Raw genomic sequence first — 21,228 nt, forward strand, 5'->3', positions numbered from 1 at the left:
CCTCTTTTATGATCTGATTTCATTAAGAATTAGTGATCATAACTGACTGATTGATATACGATATAAAGTGGGTCTCAGAAAAAAAGCTCTGCAATCAATTCCATACCTTATAAAAATTCAGTTTTATTTTACCCCAGTTTTTCAGTGGAGTTTCTGCACTAGCCTGCTGCTACTGACAGAGCTAGCGTTTACACCAGGGGTCTTCAACTGCCAGCTCGGGGGTCTTTTCCAGCCCGCCCTCCTGCTCCCACTGGCCCGCAATTGATGTCAAAAATATAACAAGATTCGGCCCGCCAAAACAGCAACTTGTGACCATCTAGCCACTTAGTCGACATTTAAAGTGCATTCGGATTACTTTCATTTTCTCTCAGTGTACGGTCAAGAGTAACACACGTGTTTTATTTCTGTAGCTGATTTAAACCTTTAAAAATATGCCTGTAAGTACCCTATTTTTACTAAAGCTCTTTATTTGTAAATATTCAAGGGCGTTTGATTATTATCAGTTTTATACCACTTGTATTATGTTGTGCAAACACTTCTTCATGGCTTACACGTTATGCTGGTTGTGTAACAAATATGATAGTTTTGCTAATATTCGATTCAAATGGTCTCATTTAATAGATTTTCCTCATATGCTTATTAAGATTTGCATAAAACTAAGTACATTAGTGAAATTGTACTTTTCCCCTCTTTGTTGTAGTTTTACAAAAAGAAAGATATTGAGAAGAACAATTGCCATTACAGTTACCCAAACTGCCTTATGCTGTTCCTACGCTATTGAGACAATACAATTGGTTGGGACAGAATAATGATTATTATGCCTATTGGTTGTAGTATTTTCACAGCAGTTTAAACTCCCCCTTCAATATGTACAACAAGAAACAAAAAGCTAGAGTTTTAACTCTGTGGAAGAATGACTGAGTGTGTGTCTAAGGCTCGGCCATACACACAACAACCACAGATATTTGTCAGCAGCTGATGTGACATGATAAACATGCTGATTTGCATTATGACTGGTGACAGGTAATGCTTGAAATATTAACGTCAATGTCTGTTGTCCTAAGATTGCTCAATTATGTCAGGTTTCCACTTTTTTTCTTGTGCTTGAATGTTAAAACGGCCCTCCTATGGATTGTCAGTCACTAAAATGGCCCCTTGCCAATTTTAGTTTGAGATCCCTGGTTTACACAATCTTTCATCTCATTTTACGCTTGCTTAAGTCTATTTAACTGAATGTATATTAATTACATTACAACATCATTGCTGTAAAACAAGCCTCATGAAGTTGAAAATAGTCAGATAATTCAGTTTATCATTAGCTGTGGCTGTGCATATACCTCATTGTATTTATCAGAATTTGACTTTCCTTACCACTCATTTTCTCTCAGCCATTCTCTCCATCCTTGGCAATGCAGCGGTTCTGTTAACAGCAGCCTGGCGTCACAGCGTTCTCAAAGCTCCTGAACTCCTCACAGTCAATCTGGCTGTGACTGACATTGGCATGGCTCTCAGCATGTACCCACTTTCAATCGCCTCTGCTTTCAACCATGCGTGGATTGGTGGTGACCCGTCCTGTCTGTATTATGGCCTGATGGGTATGATTTTCAGCGTGGCCAGCATTATGACTCTTGCTGTCATGGGGTTGGTGAGATATCTTGTGACAGGAAACCCTCCAAAATCAGGTATGATATAAGTCAGATTCAAATGGCATCTCTGAGAAATATAAACATACTGTATTATCCGTTCAGAAATAAAGGTATAAGAGCTGTCACTGGACTGAGGTGGTACCTTCTCAAAAGATACATATTTGTGATCCAGGACCTGGGTTCCACAATTCCTTCGTGTTGTCCTAACATAAATTGTTTAAGTCAACGTAATTGTTTTCACAAATTCAATTCAATTCAATTCAGCCTTATTTGTATAGCGCTTTTACAATGTAAATTGTGTCAAAGCAGCTTCACATAAATGGTCATAGTAACTGGAACAGTGTAGTTCAGTTTTTAGTGTTTAAGTTCAGTTCAGTTCAGTTTAGCTCAGTTCAGTGTGATTTAATCATTACTGAGAGTTCAAACACTGAAGAGCAAATTCATCGATGCGTAGCTCTACCAATCCTGAACCATGCGAGCCAATGGCAACAGCGGAGAGGGAAAAAAACTTCACCAGATGTGAGTGAAGAAAAAAAAACAGACTCAGTTGGGCACGACCATTTTAATTTCTCCGCTGGCCAAAAGTCTTGTGCAGAGCTTCAGTCACCGCGGTGGAGGCTGGAAGATTCAAGTTGATTGAACATAAAACAATTATGTTGCCCCCAAAAAACCTTAAGAATTGTGTTGTTTCAACAAGCAGCAAAAGTCATTTTTTGAGTGTACAGTTGAAGTCAGAATTATTAGCCCCCCTGAATTATTAGCCCCTCTGTTTATTTTCCCCCAATTTCTGTTTAACAGAGAGAAGATTTTTTTCAACTCATTTCTAAACATAATAGTTTTAGTAACTCCTTTCTAATAAAGGATTTATTTTATCTTTGCCATGATGACAGTAAACAATATTTTACTAAATATTTTTCAAGACACTTCTATACAGCTCAAAGTGACATTTAAAGGCTTAACTAGGTTAATTAGGTTAACTAGGCAGGTTAGGGTAATTAGGCAAGTTATTGTATAACAGTGGTTTGTTCTGTAGACTATCGAAAAACAATTTAGCTTAAAGAGGCTAATAGTTTTGTCCCTGAAATGGTGTTTAAAAAATTAAAAACTGCTTTTATTCTAGCCAAAATAAAACAAATAAGACTTTTTCGAGAAGAAAAAATATTATCAGACATACTGTGAAAAATTCCGTTCTCTGTTAAACATCATTTGGAATATATTTTAAAAAGAAGAAAAAAAATGTAAGGGGGCTAATAATTCTGACTTCAACTGTATATTTTTGCAATAGGCAAAAATCTTTATCAGTCAAAATTATCGTTTTTTTCTTTCATGTCAAAAAATCTTTGGGATATTAAATAAAGATGTTCCACGGATACTGTATATTTTGTAAATTTCCTACTGTAAAAACTTCATTTTTAATTGCTAAGAACTTAATTTAGACAACTTTAAAGACAATTTTCTCCGTATTTTGATTGTTTGGACTCCAGATTTACACATGGTTGTATCTTAGTTTATATTGTCCCTTTTAAACAACAACTATTTTAGCCACACATCAATGTAAATATTATTTATTCAGCTTTCAGATAATGCACACATCTCAATTTCCAAATACCAGACACTTATGACTGCACTTTTAAATTACTATAAAATTCACAGTAACTTACTGGCAGTTTTGGTTGCCAGTCATTGTGCCAAAGCCGCTTTACACGGATAAACAGAAAAATAAGTCATATAACATCATTTCATTTTTGCCTGACATATTTAATATATTAGGTACACTTGACTTCCTCAATTATATAGAAGTAAATTATATAGAATATATTAAGTACACTTGTCCAACTAGGGGAATATTCAAGTAAAAATAAACTAGCCCTTTATTCATGGTTTTCTACACAATACATTTTAAGAAAACCATATAAGAGAATGAAATAGACAGTAATCACAGTAAAATCAAAATAAATTGATGAAACATCAGTGTCCTTGAGTGTTTCTGTTGTTTAATCAAGACAGCGGAATTGGCAGGAGGCCACAAATTATAGCATTGTCACCATAAATGCCAGGAAGTGGCAGAATTTAAATGCTGCCATTATGTCCTATGCAATTATGTCAGATTTTCAACTATAAAGAAAATCAGGCAAAGATGCGGATGTTGCTGCGACAAGTTTATTCTGGTTGTGACATAAATCTTATAGAAATGTGATAATAAAAAAAAAAAAATATGGATCATCGCTTGTGATTTTTCAGTCGAGCGTTGGACTAAATCCTGCATGCATCACCAAGAAGTTTTACCCACTTGAATATCAATAACATGCATGTAGATCACTGCAAGATAAAAGTCTGTAGTAAATGTAATTATAAATCATAACAAGCAATGCATAATAAGGAAAACAACATTTAACTGTAAACGTGACTTTATTCTTAGTGTTTTTCATTTAAAGCAAACATTAGCCTTTCAAAATTCTTTAAGGAAATCTTCATAGATAATGTAATTAGATGTATAAACTTCAATAAAGGCTAATTAGATGAATTATCTAAACCTTTTAAACATTTAAAGTACAGAAATTATATTTGGCCAATAGTTTACCCAATTTATTAGTGGTTTAAGCTTAGGATATGTTCTGTATGTGATATGTAGACAACTGTATGTACTTTCTAAAGGGGTTATTCGTTTGCAAGCAAACCTTGACTACAGATTAGCTCTTGAAATACAAGATCATTTCCTTTAAAATCTTCAATGAGGCATGAAAAGGTCATCGGAGAATGTAGACAGGCATATTGATGGTTCATCTTTGCTTGAGTGATCTATTTAAACACCCAATGGTTTCCCAATGTGAGACTTTATGTTTACTGTTTGCTTTTCAAATAATTACCAATCTGAAGCTGATATCTACCTTCAGACATACAGTACACTTGAAAAGAAAACTGGTTTATTGGCATTGGTATTTTTTGCTTGAGACACTGAGTTTTCAGGCTAAAATCTATGTTAAAGAGATAGTTTTTGAGATAAGTATAGTGTATATAAAGAATATAAAGAAGATATTTTGAAGAATGTTGGAAACTTGTAACCATTGTCTTCCATAGTATTTGCTTTTCCTACTATGCATGTCAATGGTTACCGGTTTCCAACATTTTTATTATACAATTGAAGTCAGATTGATTAGCCCTCCAGTCTATTAGTCCCCTGTATATTTTATTCTGTATATTCAATTTCTGTTTAATGGAAAGAAGTGGAATATATTTTTCAAGATAATATTCAGCTTAAACTGCAATTTAAAGGCTTAACTAGGTTAATTAGTGTCATTAGGCAAGTCATTGTATAACGATGTTTTTTTTTCTGTAAACAATCAAAAATATATTGCTTAAGGGGGCTAATAATTTTGACCTTAAAATGGTTTTAAAAAATTAAAAACTGCTTTTATCCTGGCCAAAATAAAACAAAGACTTTCCCCAGAAGAAAAAATATTATAGGAAATACTGTGAAAATTTCCTTGCTCTGTTAACATTTGGAAAATATATAAAAAAGAAAAACAGGAGGGCTAATACTTTTGATTTAACAATATTTTTTATGTTCAAGTATGAATAAACGATGACAGAATTGTACTTTTAAGACCTTCATATTTGCTGTAAATTCATTCCTGTAATGAAAAACAGCATCTAACGACATTTTCTGTCTATCTGTTGCAGGCAGCAAGTTTCGAAGAAAAACTATAAGTATATTGATTGGTGTCATCTGGATGTATTCACTGCTGTGGGCTGTTTTTCCTATTCTGGGATGGGGAGGATATGGGCCAGAACCCTTCGGATTGGCCTGCTCTGTGGATTGGATGGGATACCAGCACTCTTTAAACCGCTCTTCATTCATTATGGCTTTAGCCATTCTGTGCACCCTCATGCCATGTGTGGTCATCCTGTTCTCTTATAGTGGCATCGCCTGGAAGCTCCACAAGGCTTATCAGTCCATCCAGAGCAATGATAACCTGCCCAACTCAGGGGCCGTCGAGAGAAAAGTCACCCTGGTAAGGGTATTGTATATGTATATATATATATATATATATATATATATATATATATATGTATATATATATATATATATATATATATATATATATATATATATATATATATATATATATATATATATATATATATATTTATTTTTTTTTTTATGTGTGCATGTAAAGCAATTTGTTTAAAAAAGTTATTGGGTTCTTCTCTATAGAAGCTCTAACTCCACCCCATTTAGAGCGTCATTATGGATGTTTTACGCTATAACTAACATGGTTCAAATGATGGATCTGTGACAGAAAAAGTACTGTTTTGGAAAACACTTGTCACTATATCACACTTTTCCCAAACAATGCGTCATACTATGAAAATGCAGCCACGAGTTATGTCATTCACTGTTAGACCTTACCAGGCTTTTTTACAGTAGAATACTGGCAACACTGTTGCCAGCTAATTACTGTAATGGTTTGGTTACAGTGACTAACTAGTAACAGTGTTGCCAGTGAATTACTGTAATAGATTAGTAGCGGTAACAACTGGATACTGCTTACAGTAAATTACTGTACTGTAGTGTTACAACTCACAGCATTACTGCATACACAATAATAGTATGTCATATATATAGTTATTATTAGTTATTTATTATTTGTACAACACAATTTCATACAAATCCTGCTTGTTTTACAGTAAAATACTATTTCCTATTATCACAGTAAAATTCTGGCTATTTTACAGTTATCTACTACATAATCTACAGTAAGGGTTACCAGTGTTGTTTGGGAAACACATCCCTGATTGGCTATTTTTAGTACTACTAATGAAATCAAGTCATTTTAAGATAGCAAACCACACAATGTGAGTTTCAGGCCTCGTTTACACTAATACATTTTAGTTTTTAAATGCATACGTTTTGCTATGGTTACGCCATCCGTCCACACTACCCCAGAGCTTTTGAACCCCAAAATCGGAGTGTTTTGGAAACGCAGAGGAGGCCTTTTTGGTCTTTATGCTGCTGCTGCTGCGTGTGAGTATGGATGTGGGAAAACGGAGACATCTGAAAACGGAGGCATGCAGACATGCACCTAATTGCTTGGGGCTTGTTCTCAATATTAAGTGCACAAAGTTCAGTCTTGTATCCATTCCTTGTAAGCTCAGACTTCACAAGTTTAATACAGACGAGAAACTCCTGAGGAAACGTCGGGTACAGCTTCAAAAAGAACACTGTACTTTTTATAACTTGATTCACATCACCCTGCAGGCTACGTTGTTTCACTGTCTTAAAAATTTATAGAAAACATGATATAAGGAGCTGCCTATTTTTATTTTGATATTAACAACATAACAGACACCAAAAATTTTGAGGTGTCATGTAGCTACATATTTATATGACCGTCATCTTCACTGTAATGGAGCATATACAGTAACATAACTGCATCCTTTCATTATTAATGTTAAATACGAACATACCCTCACTTTTTTTTTTTTTGCTAAATATCAGTTTTAATAATCAATAATGGCCATTATAAAAGTATAACATGAAATATGTCTATACAAGAAAATAAAGGCAAGCAATCAGTGGTTCCATAAATTAATATATTAACTTATATTTGCTCTTAGACAAAACATGTTACCTGAGAAAGTAATATATTCTATATATAAATATATTCTATATATAAATATATAAATAAAATTAATAAACAAAAACATGTTTATTTTAAATTCCTAGTTTTTCCCAATCCGAAACGCTTGTAAAGACTTGAATTATTACAAAACAAGATGGAGATTTCATTGCAGGGTACTTTATTTATATTCTCCTGGATTTTGTATAAGTGTGGTGGTGTTTGCATCTGATTTTATTTTTAGTGGTGCTGTCAAACGAATTATCGTGTACAAAAAATGTTTAGTACACATGGATGTATTGAATAAATGTTTATTACAGGGGTTTTTCTTCCATTTTTCAGCCAGTTTCTTGAACTTTCTCCCATTTATAAGCAAAACCTTTTGGAAGTCTATTAAAGCTGTTTGGCATTTCTTATTTTGGCTGATTTAAACAATTATAAACAACATAAAACAAACATTTTGATATTCTAATAGCGATTCCTACATAGAAGAATAATTTCCTGCCCTCTAACTTAGTCTCATTGACGTCATGTAAAAACAACGTCTGATTTTCCCAATATTGTGCAGCCCTAATTTTCATTTGTATTGCTTTGTGCTTTTTCCACCTTTTCTGTATTAGATCTCCTTGTTTATTTGTAATCAAAAGTCTGCTATATCATGCAAAAAAAAATAAGTTCTGTCAAAAGTTGCCATTATAATGCATTGTGCTGAGATTTGCCAGCACTATAAACACAACTGACACTGTAAAAACAGTGATCTGGCCCTTTAAGTGTTGAACGTTCTGGGTCACACTTTTAGCAAACCCTAAAGGTTTCACACGTCTGCTGAAAAACTCTATCCTGGTACAGTGACAGACGCTGTTTCACACCCCAGATCCATCTTTTGATCACAACAAAGTTGTTTGTCTCAGTTGGTTTTAAACTATAAAACTAAAAGGAACATTTTACTGACAAAAATGATAGAAGTGGGTAAAGGTCAAGCACTATTCAACACGTAAAGGTCACTAATGGGTGTAAACAGGTTCTAAGAAATAGCCCCATGTAATTTTCCAGGAATATACAGTATATTTAAAGGCTAAAAATGTTTCATAATTGTATAATCCCTCCTGGATATAAGGGCAAAATGGTAATGGGGTGTTTCTGAAAAAATTTCTCCTGAACCTGCCAGATATGATATTTAAGCATAATCAGTGTTGTTCATATAGCTTAATTATTAAATTGTGCATGCGGAACCATCACTTTAGATTAATGCATTAGTGCCCTTTCCTCCAGACTCCAGCAGCGGTGGCCTGTCCAACATGAATCACTTTAAACGCTTTCCGCTGTCAGCTCAAGTTTCCCTTTTGTGTTTCAGATGGGCATCCTGATCAGCACTGGCTTTATTGTGTCCTGGGCGCCCTATGTGTTCGTCAGTCTCTGGACCATGTTTCGCTCCGAGGGAGAAGACAGCGTGGTGCCAATCGTCAGCTTGCTTCCCTGCCTCTTCGCAAAGTGCTCAACGGTGTACAACCCTTTGGTCTACTATGTTTTCCGCAAATCTTTCCGCAGAGAGATACATCAGATCCGGATATGTTGTTTTCAAGGTTGCTGGGATGCTGTGAGCAAAATGACAAGAGGAGATGGTCCAGAGGAAACTAGCGGGACACATGAGACAGATAATATTTGAACCCGAGTGGTTCACCAATAACAAAGTTCCTTTCTAGGATAGTCTATTAACATGACAGCCAAATTTTGTATTGATTCCGGGCAGTTTATCCAAGACCAAAGTCCTAGCAAAATAAATAGGGTTATCCTGAACACTCAGAATATTTCGAATTAGTGGCAAAATCTAAAGTGACCTGTCCTTTTATTGCTGTTGCTTTTGTACAAATTACATTTTAGGAGGCCTTTTAGTTTGTCCAGCTCACTCCTCTGACCTCTAGAGGTGCTCTAGCAACAGACACTAGAGGCCATGGTCTTTAGCCATCAATCAACTCCCATGCAGACAGTGGCTTGTTCGATCCCAGCTTGGAGCAGGTTGATTGGTGTAGGACTGGCGGAGTTACATTGGTGGCAGGACCCAGATGGGAGTGAGATTTAGGGGGGGTGAGTTTAACAGAGACCAGCTAGTGAAGGGCTTTGCAGGTAAAACCTTACTCAATTGAACCCGAAAAGGCGCTCTAGCTACATACAATGAAGCCCATGGTCTATAGCCTCCTTGTTAGAGCAACCGACTCCCATTCAAAGATTTGCTGATTCGATCCCCGCAAAATCATTCTCTGATCTGCAACAAAACAATCGCTCCAAGATCGTGAGTATGAGGTGGTCTCGGCGCAGTTGAAACAAACTCTGAAGCGGTTCAGTTGTAATGAGAAAGCAATACAATCCAACAAACTAACAAACCAGCCTATTTCACTGTGTACTATGGACATGTAATAGGCACACATACGGCTATAAGCAGAGAGAAAGATGAGTAGACCAGTAAAAGTGTGCTTCATGTCAAATACAAAAGTGAAAGTAAGTGAACTATTTAAAAACGTATAATATCATGAACTTTTTTTTTTGGTTAACAAGATGTCTAATATATAATCAATACAATACAACATAGGCTCATTCTGGAAACGTAGCCCTATATACTTTTCTGGAGATCGCAAATTATGTAGCCAGAAGTATATGTATGGCTGCATTTCGTCTTTAAACCAAATGCTACGAGGTGGTATGACGCCGCCCCTTTTCGCGCTTACCAGCTGACCACTTACCTCCGTGTGGACAACTTTCTTGCTGTTACAATTTGTCCAGTTTGCTCGTGATGTACATGCAGACTTGCGACACAGAGAGGAGTTGACAAAGACAATGAGTTTGAGTCTTAAAAAATGGTTCCAGAAAGCGGGTAGGAGAAAAACAGAAGCCAAAAAATAAAATGAACAACTAAATAACAAGGTGAGAATGTGGTAAAATCTGAAAACGTGATAAAAATCAGATGGGGGCTTTTCTTTTTCTGGATTGCTTTTGAAAACACTGTTGGTTGGGTTAAGGGAAGGAGGAGGGTGGCTAAGTCGATTAATCAATCAGTCAGTTGACATCGGCCTCTGGTCGATTCACGTAAACAAAAGCTGCAAAAAATTTTGTTCTTGGGACGTATTTGGCGCTCAAATGTATATGGTTGTGCATTTTCAGAATGAGCCTGGGTTGAATATATATTTTACAAATCTTGACAACTGAAATGAAGCTCTGGATGAGAAGTTCTCACCTCTTATTTATATTTGGTGATGTTATTTATATTTGGTGTCTATGGATGTCACCATTCGAAATGAAAGCACACCTTTTGCTTACTGTCTCATTTCTTATTGGCATAAATTAAAATAGCAACGTATGACAGCTGATCAAGCAGAATCCTAAAAAATACACAAACCTAAAGAGAATTTACGTGCCCGTGACTTTCTGTAACTACTTAGTAAGTTTTAACAATTTTGGTCCATTAAAGGGTCACGAAACACCAAAACACATTTTTTGAGCTGTTGACAGTCGTATATGTGTCCCACACTGCTATAAACACTATTAGGACGCCTATATTTCACTAAAAAGTGTAAATTGGTTGTTTTTGTGGTTGTTTTTAATAGCGTGTATTCCAGCATACAGACTGGGCGTCTGTGCCAGAGTGAGTCTTATTACGTCTTACAGTGTGATGCATTAATGCATGAGTAAAGCTTGGTTCAAACCAATCAGCGAGCTCTATTGTGCAACTTCATTAATATTCATTAGTGTCACAGTGTTTTCACGACAGAGACGCCACGTTGTGTTGGCAAAACAAGCGTGAAGTGTTGCTTTTATAGTTTGCTGCCGTTAAGTTTTGTTTTCATTTTCTCTCTGTGAGAGCGCAGCTGGCGTCACGTATGGATTAACAGTGTACGCGACGCTCGACAACAATAACTTACGTGTCTAAGGAGGATTATTGTTTACCTGAGAGCTGTTCTCATCTCCAAACACTGAGATCTGGATTCGCTTGTAGTATTCTCTTCATAAAGACGCGGCTCTAGTTACTGGTGATTGTCCCGTCTCTACAGATTTGGTAAGTGAGCGACCAGTACTATTTGTTAATTCAGTTTGCTCGTATCGAACTAAGTTAACTATTGCACCGAGTGTAAACACGTTAGCACCACAACCAAACTTTAACCTCGTGTAGGGTTTTTACCGCATTTAGTGACCGGAATAACACACGCGGCTTTCTGACGCTACCTGCCGTGTGCATCTAAGTTTCCGGGAAATGCGGAGGTTTATTTTCTCTCATTCGCCGTGCGGTATCAAACATTGCATGAAAAATACACGCTTAGAGCAGTTCCTCAAATCAAATATCTTGTTTGTCGCGAGGGGCATGAATGAATTCCCTGAATGAAAGAGCCAAACTGCAGTTAAAGTCCAACATTTAATAATTTGGCAAATAATTAGACTACAGATGTCCATGTAGGTTAAACACCATCACTTTCTCCTGTCTGTGTATTTTGACTCTGAAACTCGCGCGTGCCCAAATAGACACTCCCACACCCTCCCACTTTAGTTCCTCCGACACTCTCCCCTAAACAGAGCTGGACACGCCCACTTTTCTGACTTTTTCCAAAGTAGAGGTGTGAAAACACCCTGCTGAAACGAGGGGGTTTCATGGCCCTTTAAGAAACTTTATTGTGTAAAAGGGAACTACACCAAGAACAAAACGACAACATTGTAACAATTGTAATCCCTGTTTCATAACAAAACAATCGATTTAGAGGGGTGAAAACACCCTAAAACATGTTAATTACAATTTGCTATCCATGCACAAAGACTGGCATGACACCAATCTCCTTTACAGCTGTTTCAATGGAAACCAAAAGACACAGTTATAATCACTGGAAGAACGGAGACAAGACTAACAGGACACGAGAAGTCTTCTCCTGTCAAAAACAGCGCAGGCACACAGTGGTTGCCAAAACACAGAAATTGCCGCAAAACATAAGCGAATCTGTACAGACCCCTGCCCCCAAAGAACCTCATGGACTGACGATTTGCTATTTTGACTGAATATTAAGCAATGCACTTTTCCCCATTCATCGAATTGCGAATGACCTACATGTATATGTATTGTCTTTGGTCAATAGTGCACTCATCGGTCACTTTATGCACTTACCGGCCACTTTATTAGATACAGTACGCCTGTTCATTAACTATTCATAATCAAATTTATAATCATCATCAGCTAAACAGCAGGATAGGCAGGAAGAATCTGCTTAAGTTCAACCCAAGTTCCAAAAAGGTGATTATGTGACTTTAAAAACCAGGACACATCAAGCCAATGGTTGACCATTGAGCTTTGTCAGGCCATCTGTCAGTGCCGGTTAGGCTAATTGGTTTGGTTTAATTTTGTCTCAGGTTAACTTTGGATCGAGTTTGCTCGATTCAGCATGTAGAATTGGGGTCAGCCATCAGCTGAAGAGAGAACTCTAATTGGTTATTCAGCAACAAAGAGCACGAGAACAAAAACTGAAGTGACTTACCCAAGCAAACAATTCAAGTCAAGAAGGAACACACAAAAACCGCCTGTAATTTCACTGCATTTATCTTGATCTTATTTGCAAATTATATGGATTATTAGATTATCACGCATGTTGCATGTATGAATCCCCCCACGGTGAGTTACAATTACTGTGATATTGGCATTAAATCTTTGCTTTTAAAGCTTTGTTTATAGTTTGTGTGTGCATTTCAGAAGTTCCGGTTTCTCTTTGTGGAATGAGAAAACCGCGGAAAGACACATCCACTCACACAGGCACAGAAAGCATGCTCTTGTTTCAGTCTGGTGCCAGTTTGGTGTGTTCATGTGCAGCTTTTTGCTCTAAAAGCAGGTTGACAACAGTTGTTTTTTTTGCACTAGTTGTTTGACGCAGTGGGGCAGTAGGTAGTGCTGTCGCCTCACAGCAAGAAGCTCGCTGGTTCGATCCTCGGCTCAGTTGGCCTTTCTGTGTGGTGTTTGCATGTTCTCCCTGCATTCGCGTGGGTTTCCTCCGCGTGCTCCGGTTTCCTTCACAGTCTAAAGACATGCGGTACAGGTGAACCAGGTAGGCTAAATTGTTCGTAGTGTTAGAGTGTGTGTGGATGTTTGCTAGACATGGGTTGCGGCTGGAAGGGCATCCGCTGTGTAAAAATGTGTTGGATAAGTTGGCGGTTTATTCCGCTGTGGCGACCCCGGATTAACAAAGAGACTGAGCCAACAAGAAAATGAATGAATGAATGAATGAATGTTTGACATCAACTTGATGTATCCTAGTGCAAGACAGCTGACCCAGGTACAGAAATTGCTGATCTGTTGGGAATTTCATGCATGACCATGTCAGAATGGCTTGAAAAAGAGAAAGTGTTCAGTGAGGTACACCCTTACCTGACAAAAGTCTTGTTGCCTATACAGGTTTTAGGAACAACAAATAATAACTTGACTTCTAGTTGATCATTTAGTATTAGAAGAGGCTTATACAGTATAAAAGGCAAAGGCCTCTAAACTACGATTATTTTACCAAAGTAAAATATGATCATGTCTTGATTTTTAATGATTTAATTAGGACTGTACGGTCTGACTTTGCTTTGCTGACTGAAAAAGTTGTCACTTAACAGTCCACTAAAGAATATGAAGTCATGCTGCAGTGGAAAAAGAACTTCCATGAGCTTGGAGGACTGCATCCATACATCTCTGCAATCACTCAAATAACTGATTAATAAAGTGATCTGGAATGCAAAGAAAGCGTTCTTGCAGAACGCCCAGAGTTCATCAACATTATTTAGATTCATCTTCAATAATGTTCATGTCTGGTGACTGGGCTGGCCAATCCTGGAGCACCTTCACCTTTTTTGCTTTCAGGAACTTTGATGTGGAGGCTGAAGTATGAGAATGCTCAGGCTGTTGATGTTGCCATCCACTCTGCAGATCTCTCACACGCCCCTATACTAAATGTAACCTCAGACCATGATTATTCCTTCACCAAACTTGACTGATTTCTTTGAGAATCTTGGGTCCATTTGGGTTCCAATCGGTCTTTAGATCAGAAGATCAGAAAAATCTACCTTTTGCCACTTTTCCAAATGATCAACACAAAAGCAAGTTATTATTTGTTGCTTTTACAACTGGGATTGATGACAAGATTTTTGTCAGGTAGTGCAGTTCTGTGGGTGAAAATACCTTTTTGATGCCAGACGGCAGAAATAAGGTTTGAGCCAACAGAAACTCAAAACCAGCAAACCAGCAATACTGGATGTTTAGAGAAACCTTTCAGGTCGGCCAGGCTTGGAAAATAAGGCTCTTGGCATATCTAGTCGGCAACCAGTTAAAATATTAGATTCCATTCCAGTGCCTTAAGCAAAACTCTTAAATGAAAAGTAATGACTTTATGTCATGGACCTCAAACATTTTTCATGAATCTGGCATTTAACCGATCTTGAAGATTGCACTTTATCACTGATGTTAAATGTCAGTTTTTTTCTTCAATCAGATTTCTTTGTATTGTTTTCAGAAGGACAGTTAAAACACGTTACACACATACCATAAACACTGTAAAATTCAGCTAATAAGAAGATGAATTTGATTCTGAGTTCTGAACAGTTCATTAACAAAATTACCCATGCTTCACACACACACACACACACACACACACACACACACACACAAATAAATGTATAATTAAACTATACGGTAATCTCAAATCGACAGTTTTTGCTACATTAAAAAAAATGCTGGGTTGTCGTAACCCAACATTGGGTAAAATTTAGGTCAAACTATTTTAAAAGGGGGTCCAACATAGTGCTAACAAAGTGTATCTTATGAAGTGGTTGTTGAGTGAATATTATGAAGTCGTGATGAACTTTAATGCATTTTTATAGGGAAAAAAATATATATGAAAAGATTTGGAGATGGCGTGTGTTGAACCATTCAAGGGCGACACAGTGGCTTAATGGTTAGCACTGACAGCAAGAAGTTCGCTGGTTTGAGTCCCAGCTGGGCCAGTTGGAATTTCTGTGTGGAGTTTGCATGTTCTCAACATGTTGGCATGGGTTTCCTCGAGTTTACCCCACAGTCAAAGACATGTGCTATAGGTCAATAGGATGAACTAAAATTGGCCATAGTGTATGAGTTTGTGTGAATGATATAGTGTATGGGTGGTTCCCAGGGCATCCGCTGCTCAAAACATAGGCTGGAATGGTTGGCGGTTCATTCCACTGTGGCAACCTATGATAAATCAGAGACTAAGCCGAAGGTTAATTAATGAATGTATAATCACAAACACAGTTTTTGCTACGCTCTAAAAAAAGTGTTGAATTGTCGTAACCCAACATTGGGTAAAATTTGTGTCAAACCATTTTAAAAGGGGGTCCAACATAATACTAAGGTTTATCTTATAAAGTGGCTGCTGAGTGAATATTAGGAAGTCATGTGATGAGCTTCAATGACTGGGTGCTTTGGTTTTCCCCACAGTTCAAACACATGCGCTACTACTGTAGCACAATCGCCTCACAGCAAGATGGTTCGAGCCTCGGCTGGGTCAATTAGCATTTCTGTGTGGAGTTTGCATGTTCTCCTCGTGTTGGCGTGGGTTTCCTCCAGGTGCTCCAGTTTCCCCGACAGTCCAAAGACATGCGCTATAGGTGAATTGGGTAAACAAAATTGGCTGTAGTGTATAAGCGTGTGTGTGAATACGAGAGCGTATGGGTGTTTCCCAGTGCTGGGATGCAGCTGAAAGGGCATCCGCTGTGTAAAACATATGCTGGAATAGTTGGCGGTTCATTCCGCTGTGGTGACCCCTGATAAATAAAGGATAAGCCACAGAAAAAAGAATGAATAAATTCACCCCAAATAAATTGTTTGCAACTTACTTTGAAAATAATGTAGTAAATCCAATTAATGTTTGTTTGAGATCTACAGTAGAAATTAGCACATTTGTTTGGGTTTACAGTCCTCTGACAATCCCACGTTTATCTGTTTAGACAATATCTTATTCTTGTCTCCTTTCGTAGAATTATACACTGCTGCTGCTGCTAATCTTTCCCCTTTTATCAGTTTACTGTGAGGTAAATGCTTTTGTAATCCTTTGAAGAAGATAAAGAGTTTATAAAGAAGACGATTGTTTGATTGATTAATCATTGTGAAGTCTTTTTTCTTCCTTTGAACCTGTTTTCCATCAAACCCATTTTCCACACTCAAAGTTTCACTGCGTTTCCTCTTATGCTCATTGTATAAGATTAATGCATCTATTAGCAGTGAAAGGGGCTGATCATCAGGTGACATCCACAGACTGAATGAAGGCTCCTGTTAATATTTGTTTGTATGACTTTAATACAAACACCCTATTGAGTCTTTGATGGAAAGTCGTGCTTGCTATGTCAAGCTTTTTGGCATTGATTCAGCTTCCCAGCTCTTTGCAAACAATTCACAGAAAGTCACATATTACCAATCTAGCTGCATTAGACAAAATTAGGAAATGTTATGCATATCAGATTTATACTAGGCAGGTTAATGCCAGTTGCCTTTTACTTGGTTTTTCCCAACCATGACATCTCCGTCAAGCAGCTCTCTGTGGGATTTCTGGATTGCCAGCAGGAGTGTCTTATTGAATTAGGGAGCAAATGAAAGTTAAAGCCAGGTGTCACTGAACATACCAGATATAGCAGCTTTCAAATGCCCAGAATAATAATATATGTGTGCTATTCTTTGTGCCACTAGAGAATTTTCGGTAAGATGTAGTAATAAAAATTATATAAGTTTGAAAAAAGATCACATTGAGAAAAAATTACTTTAACATGTCAAAAAAAAATATCCGGTTGTTAAGTCGTGACGTATAAAATACTGTTTCCGGGTTCAAGCCGCTACTCATCTAAATTGGGAAGATATTAGTTTATGACCCCTTTTTTATTCATATAACACATTAATTTTATATAAAATCATGATGTACACAGCAGGACATGCTGCATCACAGACAATATATTTTAACAATTTATAAAAAAATGTATCACTTTCCGGCCATCTGATATTAGGCATTGATATATATCTTGATTTTCGAAAGTATTACATCACTTTGTAAATGTTTATTGTGAGCATTTTTTAAGATACAGTATGACACAGCGATTGAAGCCGGAACCCGCTTCGCGTGACGTCACACTTATGCCGAGTTCAGACTGCTTGATTTTCAAAGTAGTCGTGTCACAGATGTTTTTACACTGCATGACTATCTGGGCTAGGTGTTTTGTCGCTGCTTTGTTTACACTGCAAAATGGATCGGCGACAGGGACTTTCACATTGCATGACTTTACAATAGAAAAAAAAGAAAAAAAAAAATCGCTGACAACTTCGTCTAAATTACGTCTCACAGCCAAAAACATGTAGTATGTATTTTGTTATTAACTACATAACAAGAAAGAAGCCTTTAATAGGGTAGAAAATGTACATATTTGCTCGCCTGGGTTTGAATGCTAGATGATGGTATGATGGCGTTCCTTTTCGCGCTTACAAGCTTACCTCTTTACGGACAGCTTTTCTACTGTTATCAGTTTTTCCAGTGGCTCACCACGTACGTCGGAGGATTTGAGATGCAGATTTGAGTCCAGTAAAGAACGATTCTAGAAAGCAGGTAAGACAAAGACAAAAGCCAAATAAAAAAAAAAAAGAAACAAGTAAATAACAGGGTGAGAATGTGGTAAAATCTGAAAACTTGGTAAAAATCAAGCTGCTGTGAGGGCTTCTCTTTTTCTGGATTGCTTTTGGGTGGGTGGGCCGGTCAATCGGTGCTTTTGAAAACACTATTGGTCGGGTTTAGGGAAGGAAGGAGGGTGGGTCAGTCAGTAAGTCAGTCGACAGAGGCCTCTGGTGGATTTACGCGAGAGCAGCAGGTCCGAATGGCACTCGCAAGAGAAATTTGAGATCTGGGGTCTGTTCTTCGTACGTGGATTACTCAGTTACCTGGATTTGGATATTGACGATTTGACACGGTCCAGGATCGTTTCTTCTTCAAAGCTAATCATTGAGTTGTTGTCATAGCAACAATTCTGCTAGGTCAAACCTGATCGGGAGCAGGTTCAATTTATATAAACAGGATTAGATCGGCTCAGTTCAAGCAAAGATAATAGAGAAAGTATGTTCCGAATTCTGATATTTTCTTACAGTAGTAGTTATATACACTTGGAAAAATAGTAAATATTTTTAACTATATATATATATAGTTATTAATAAAATAAATAAAGTTATATATATTAATAAAACTTATGCAATCTGCACCCTCGAAATGAAAGTACAAAGACTGCCACTTAGTGGTGCAAATAGAAAACATTGATATGAACTTTTTAGATTGCTTCAGTACAATTTGTGTATGATAATAGAAATGCAGAATATGTGACTTTTTAAAAAAAGAAATAATACATTAATGCAGTAATGAGCATGTTTTGACAGCAAATATGCCAGTGATTATGCTTCACAAAAGTTGCAGACGCCTTTACCAATATCAAAATGCTTTTGTAAACATCCAGTTATTCCATACAGCGATTAAAAAAACGGCTACTATAATAAAGAAAATCTTTTCTAAATGTAGAACTAAATACACTGATATGCATTGAAATACATGATGAATATTCTTGACACGTGAAAGTGTAAAGCCTGCAGTTCACAACAAATGTGGAAAGTTATTGCGTGTCATATTTAACAAACCGTTTACTGCTAATTTGATGTAATTTTGCTCACATGGATAATTGAATATTAATCAGATGATGTCATCACGCTGCTGTGCTGTCAGCCAATTGTTGCATTGCTGATCATGATTTTGAGGATCGATAGATGGGGTCCATTTTTCGTACCTCACTTAAATAATCTAAGATGATTTGGCAGATCCTGGATCTTTCAATCTTGATAACTGATCTCTGGCAAATTTGGTTCTTCGAACAAGTTCGTGAATCAGATTTAAATGTCTGGATAAACAGAGATCTGAGATCGCTGCGTGTGTTGTGAAGAACATATTTTTTACATGTTTTTACATATTTCCCCTAACACCTCCTATCACTTAAATATGTACAACATTTAGGCTCATTCTGAAAACGTAGCCTTATATACATTTCTGGAGATCACAAATTATGTAGCCAGAAGTACTGTACATATGGATGCATTTTGTCTTTAAAACAAGTACTACGGGGTGGCATGGTGTTGTTCCTTTTCACGCTTACTAGCTGACCATTTTCCTCTATATATACAGCTTTTCCACTATAAACAGTAGCTCGCCATGTACGTAAGCAAACTTGAGATGCAGAGAGGAGTTGACCACGACGACGAGGTTCAAGTCTCGTAAAGATGGTTCCAGAAGGTAGGCAATAAAAACAGAAGCCAAAAATTAAAATAAACAAGTACATAACAGGGTAAGAATGTGGTAAAATCTGAAAACGTTCTAAAAATCAGGCAAGGGCTTCTTTTTTTTTTTTTTTTGTGGATTGCTTTTTAAAACTGTCGGTTGAGTTTATGGAAGCTGGTGGGTGGGTCAATCAGTGCTTTTGAAAACACTATTGGTTGGGTTAATAGAAGGAGAAGGGTGAGTCAGTCGATCAGTCATTCAGTCAGTAGACAGCGGCCTCTGGTGGATTTACAAGAGAACAGCAGGCCAGATTGGCACTCATGAGAGTAATTTGAAATCTCAAAAAGCGTACAGAGCGGCCTCTGCTGGACTCATGGAAAACAAAAACATAAAAAAACGTACCTCCTGGGACATATATAGAGGTCTTTAAAAATGTATATAGGGGTACGTTTTCAGAAGGAGCCTGGGTTGAATATGTATCCAAGGCACATGAAAGTTCAGTATATGCAGAGGTGTTTACAGACGAACATTTACATAAGGTCATTTCTGCAACACTAGCGTCTGCAAAACTGCAGAAAAGATTTTTCTCACATATGTCACTGGTTAAAGAGAACTTGGACAGCTCAACGAAGAAGTCAGTCTCTGCATAATAATACTGGGATAAAAGGGATATTGTTTTCATTTCTATCTATAAATGTATGCCGAGTTCTTCAAGTAATTTATCTCATGTTCCCATCCACATTGCATGCGTATAGTGATTAATGCAGCACAGCCGATCTGCACTATATGGCCATAATGGTAATAACATTAAGCTGAGCTGTGTGAAACTTTTAATCACTTTCATGGAGGAAGCAGTGGCAGATTCACGGTCTGATATGATTTTCCCAGAAAGCTAAATCACTAAGAAAGACACCTTCTGGGTATTACTGTATGGGCTTTCAGTCCAAAGTGATGTGTACTTCAAGAAGTGAGTGGATTGGACATAATTTTCATAATGGTGAATAATTCATTCATGTGGAACATGACGGGCTCACAGACTCAGTTCTACAATATAGTTGGTTTATATACACCGGGTAAAGTAGTTCTTCAGCAACTCTCTGCCCTTTGTATTTGTAAACGAATATCAGCTGCTTCAGTCAAACATCTAAGGAAACTCTCAAATGCTTTCAGAGAAAGAAAATCAAGCTGTAGAATGGCCCAGCCAATCACCTGACTTAAATCCAATAGAAAACACAAATTAAAGATTAGATTTAATATACGAGACCCACAGAACCATCATAATTTTTTAAGCTGCCATCACCAAAAAAAAAAAAAAGCTTTTTATATAAAGTATTTATGCAGTTCAGTACTTTCTCCCTGTGTCATTTCATTGTTATTACACATAACTTATTTTTCAGATTTTGTGTTGTTTGGGTTTTTACAAAATTCTGGTTCAAATCCATGTCAATAGCATCTTTAGAAAAAATATTCCCAGAAAAAGATTGATGTGTTGTCTCCGCTGTATATATGACCACCCAGACAATGGCTGCGTCTGAAGCCGCATACTTCCATGCTATATAGTGCGCTAAAAACAGTATGCGAACCAAGTAGTATGTCTGAATTCACAGAATTCGAAAATGTTTACATTCGAATGCAGTACCC

The 21,228-nt window shown here is 37.1% G+C and overlaps 1 protein-coding gene and 1 long non-coding RNA gene across 7 annotated transcripts in view; one reads left to right on the forward strand and one right to left on the reverse strand.

Annotated features, from left to right (window-relative positions):
* The window catches only part of opn8a (opsin 8, group member a), a 39,532-nt gene extending 28,562 nt beyond the window's left edge, over positions 1-10,970 (forward strand). The window contains exons 3-5 of one of the 2 annotated variants that reach the window (XM_068215358.2): positions 1,389-1,682; positions 5,328-5,659; positions 8,622-10,970. In XM_068215358.2, coding sequence (XP_068071459.1) covers positions 1,389-1,682; positions 5,328-5,659; positions 8,622-8,933 — 938 coding nt within the window. In that variant the 3' untranslated portion in view covers positions 8,934-10,970. The remainder of the gene's footprint in view (positions 1-1,388; positions 1,683-5,327; positions 5,660-8,621) is intronic. The other variant, NM_001316947.1, reaches the window with a different exon arrangement.
* The window catches only part of LOC141379446 (uncharacterized), a 78,344-nt gene continuing 64,658 nt past the window's right edge, over positions 7,543-21,228 (reverse strand). For 3 of the 5 annotated variants that reach the window (XR_012396065.1, XR_012396060.1, XR_012396064.1), the window contains 2 exons: positions 17,775-17,875; positions 7,543-8,901 (listed from right to left, as the gene is read on the reverse strand). This is a non-coding gene — a long non-coding RNA (uncharacterized lncRNA). Of the gene's footprint in view, positions 8,902-14,352; positions 16,064-17,774; positions 17,876-21,228 lie in introns of those variants that run through there. The other 2 variants (XR_012396063.1, XR_012396059.1) reach the window with 2 other exon arrangements.

The sequence above is a fragment of the Danio rerio genome, chromosome 20 (assembly GCF_049306965.1).
Source record: "Danio rerio strain Tuebingen ecotype United States chromosome 20, GRCz12tu, whole genome shotgun sequence".
Classification (NCBI taxonomy): domain Eukaryota; kingdom Metazoa; phylum Chordata; class Actinopteri; order Cypriniformes; family Danionidae; genus Danio; species Danio rerio.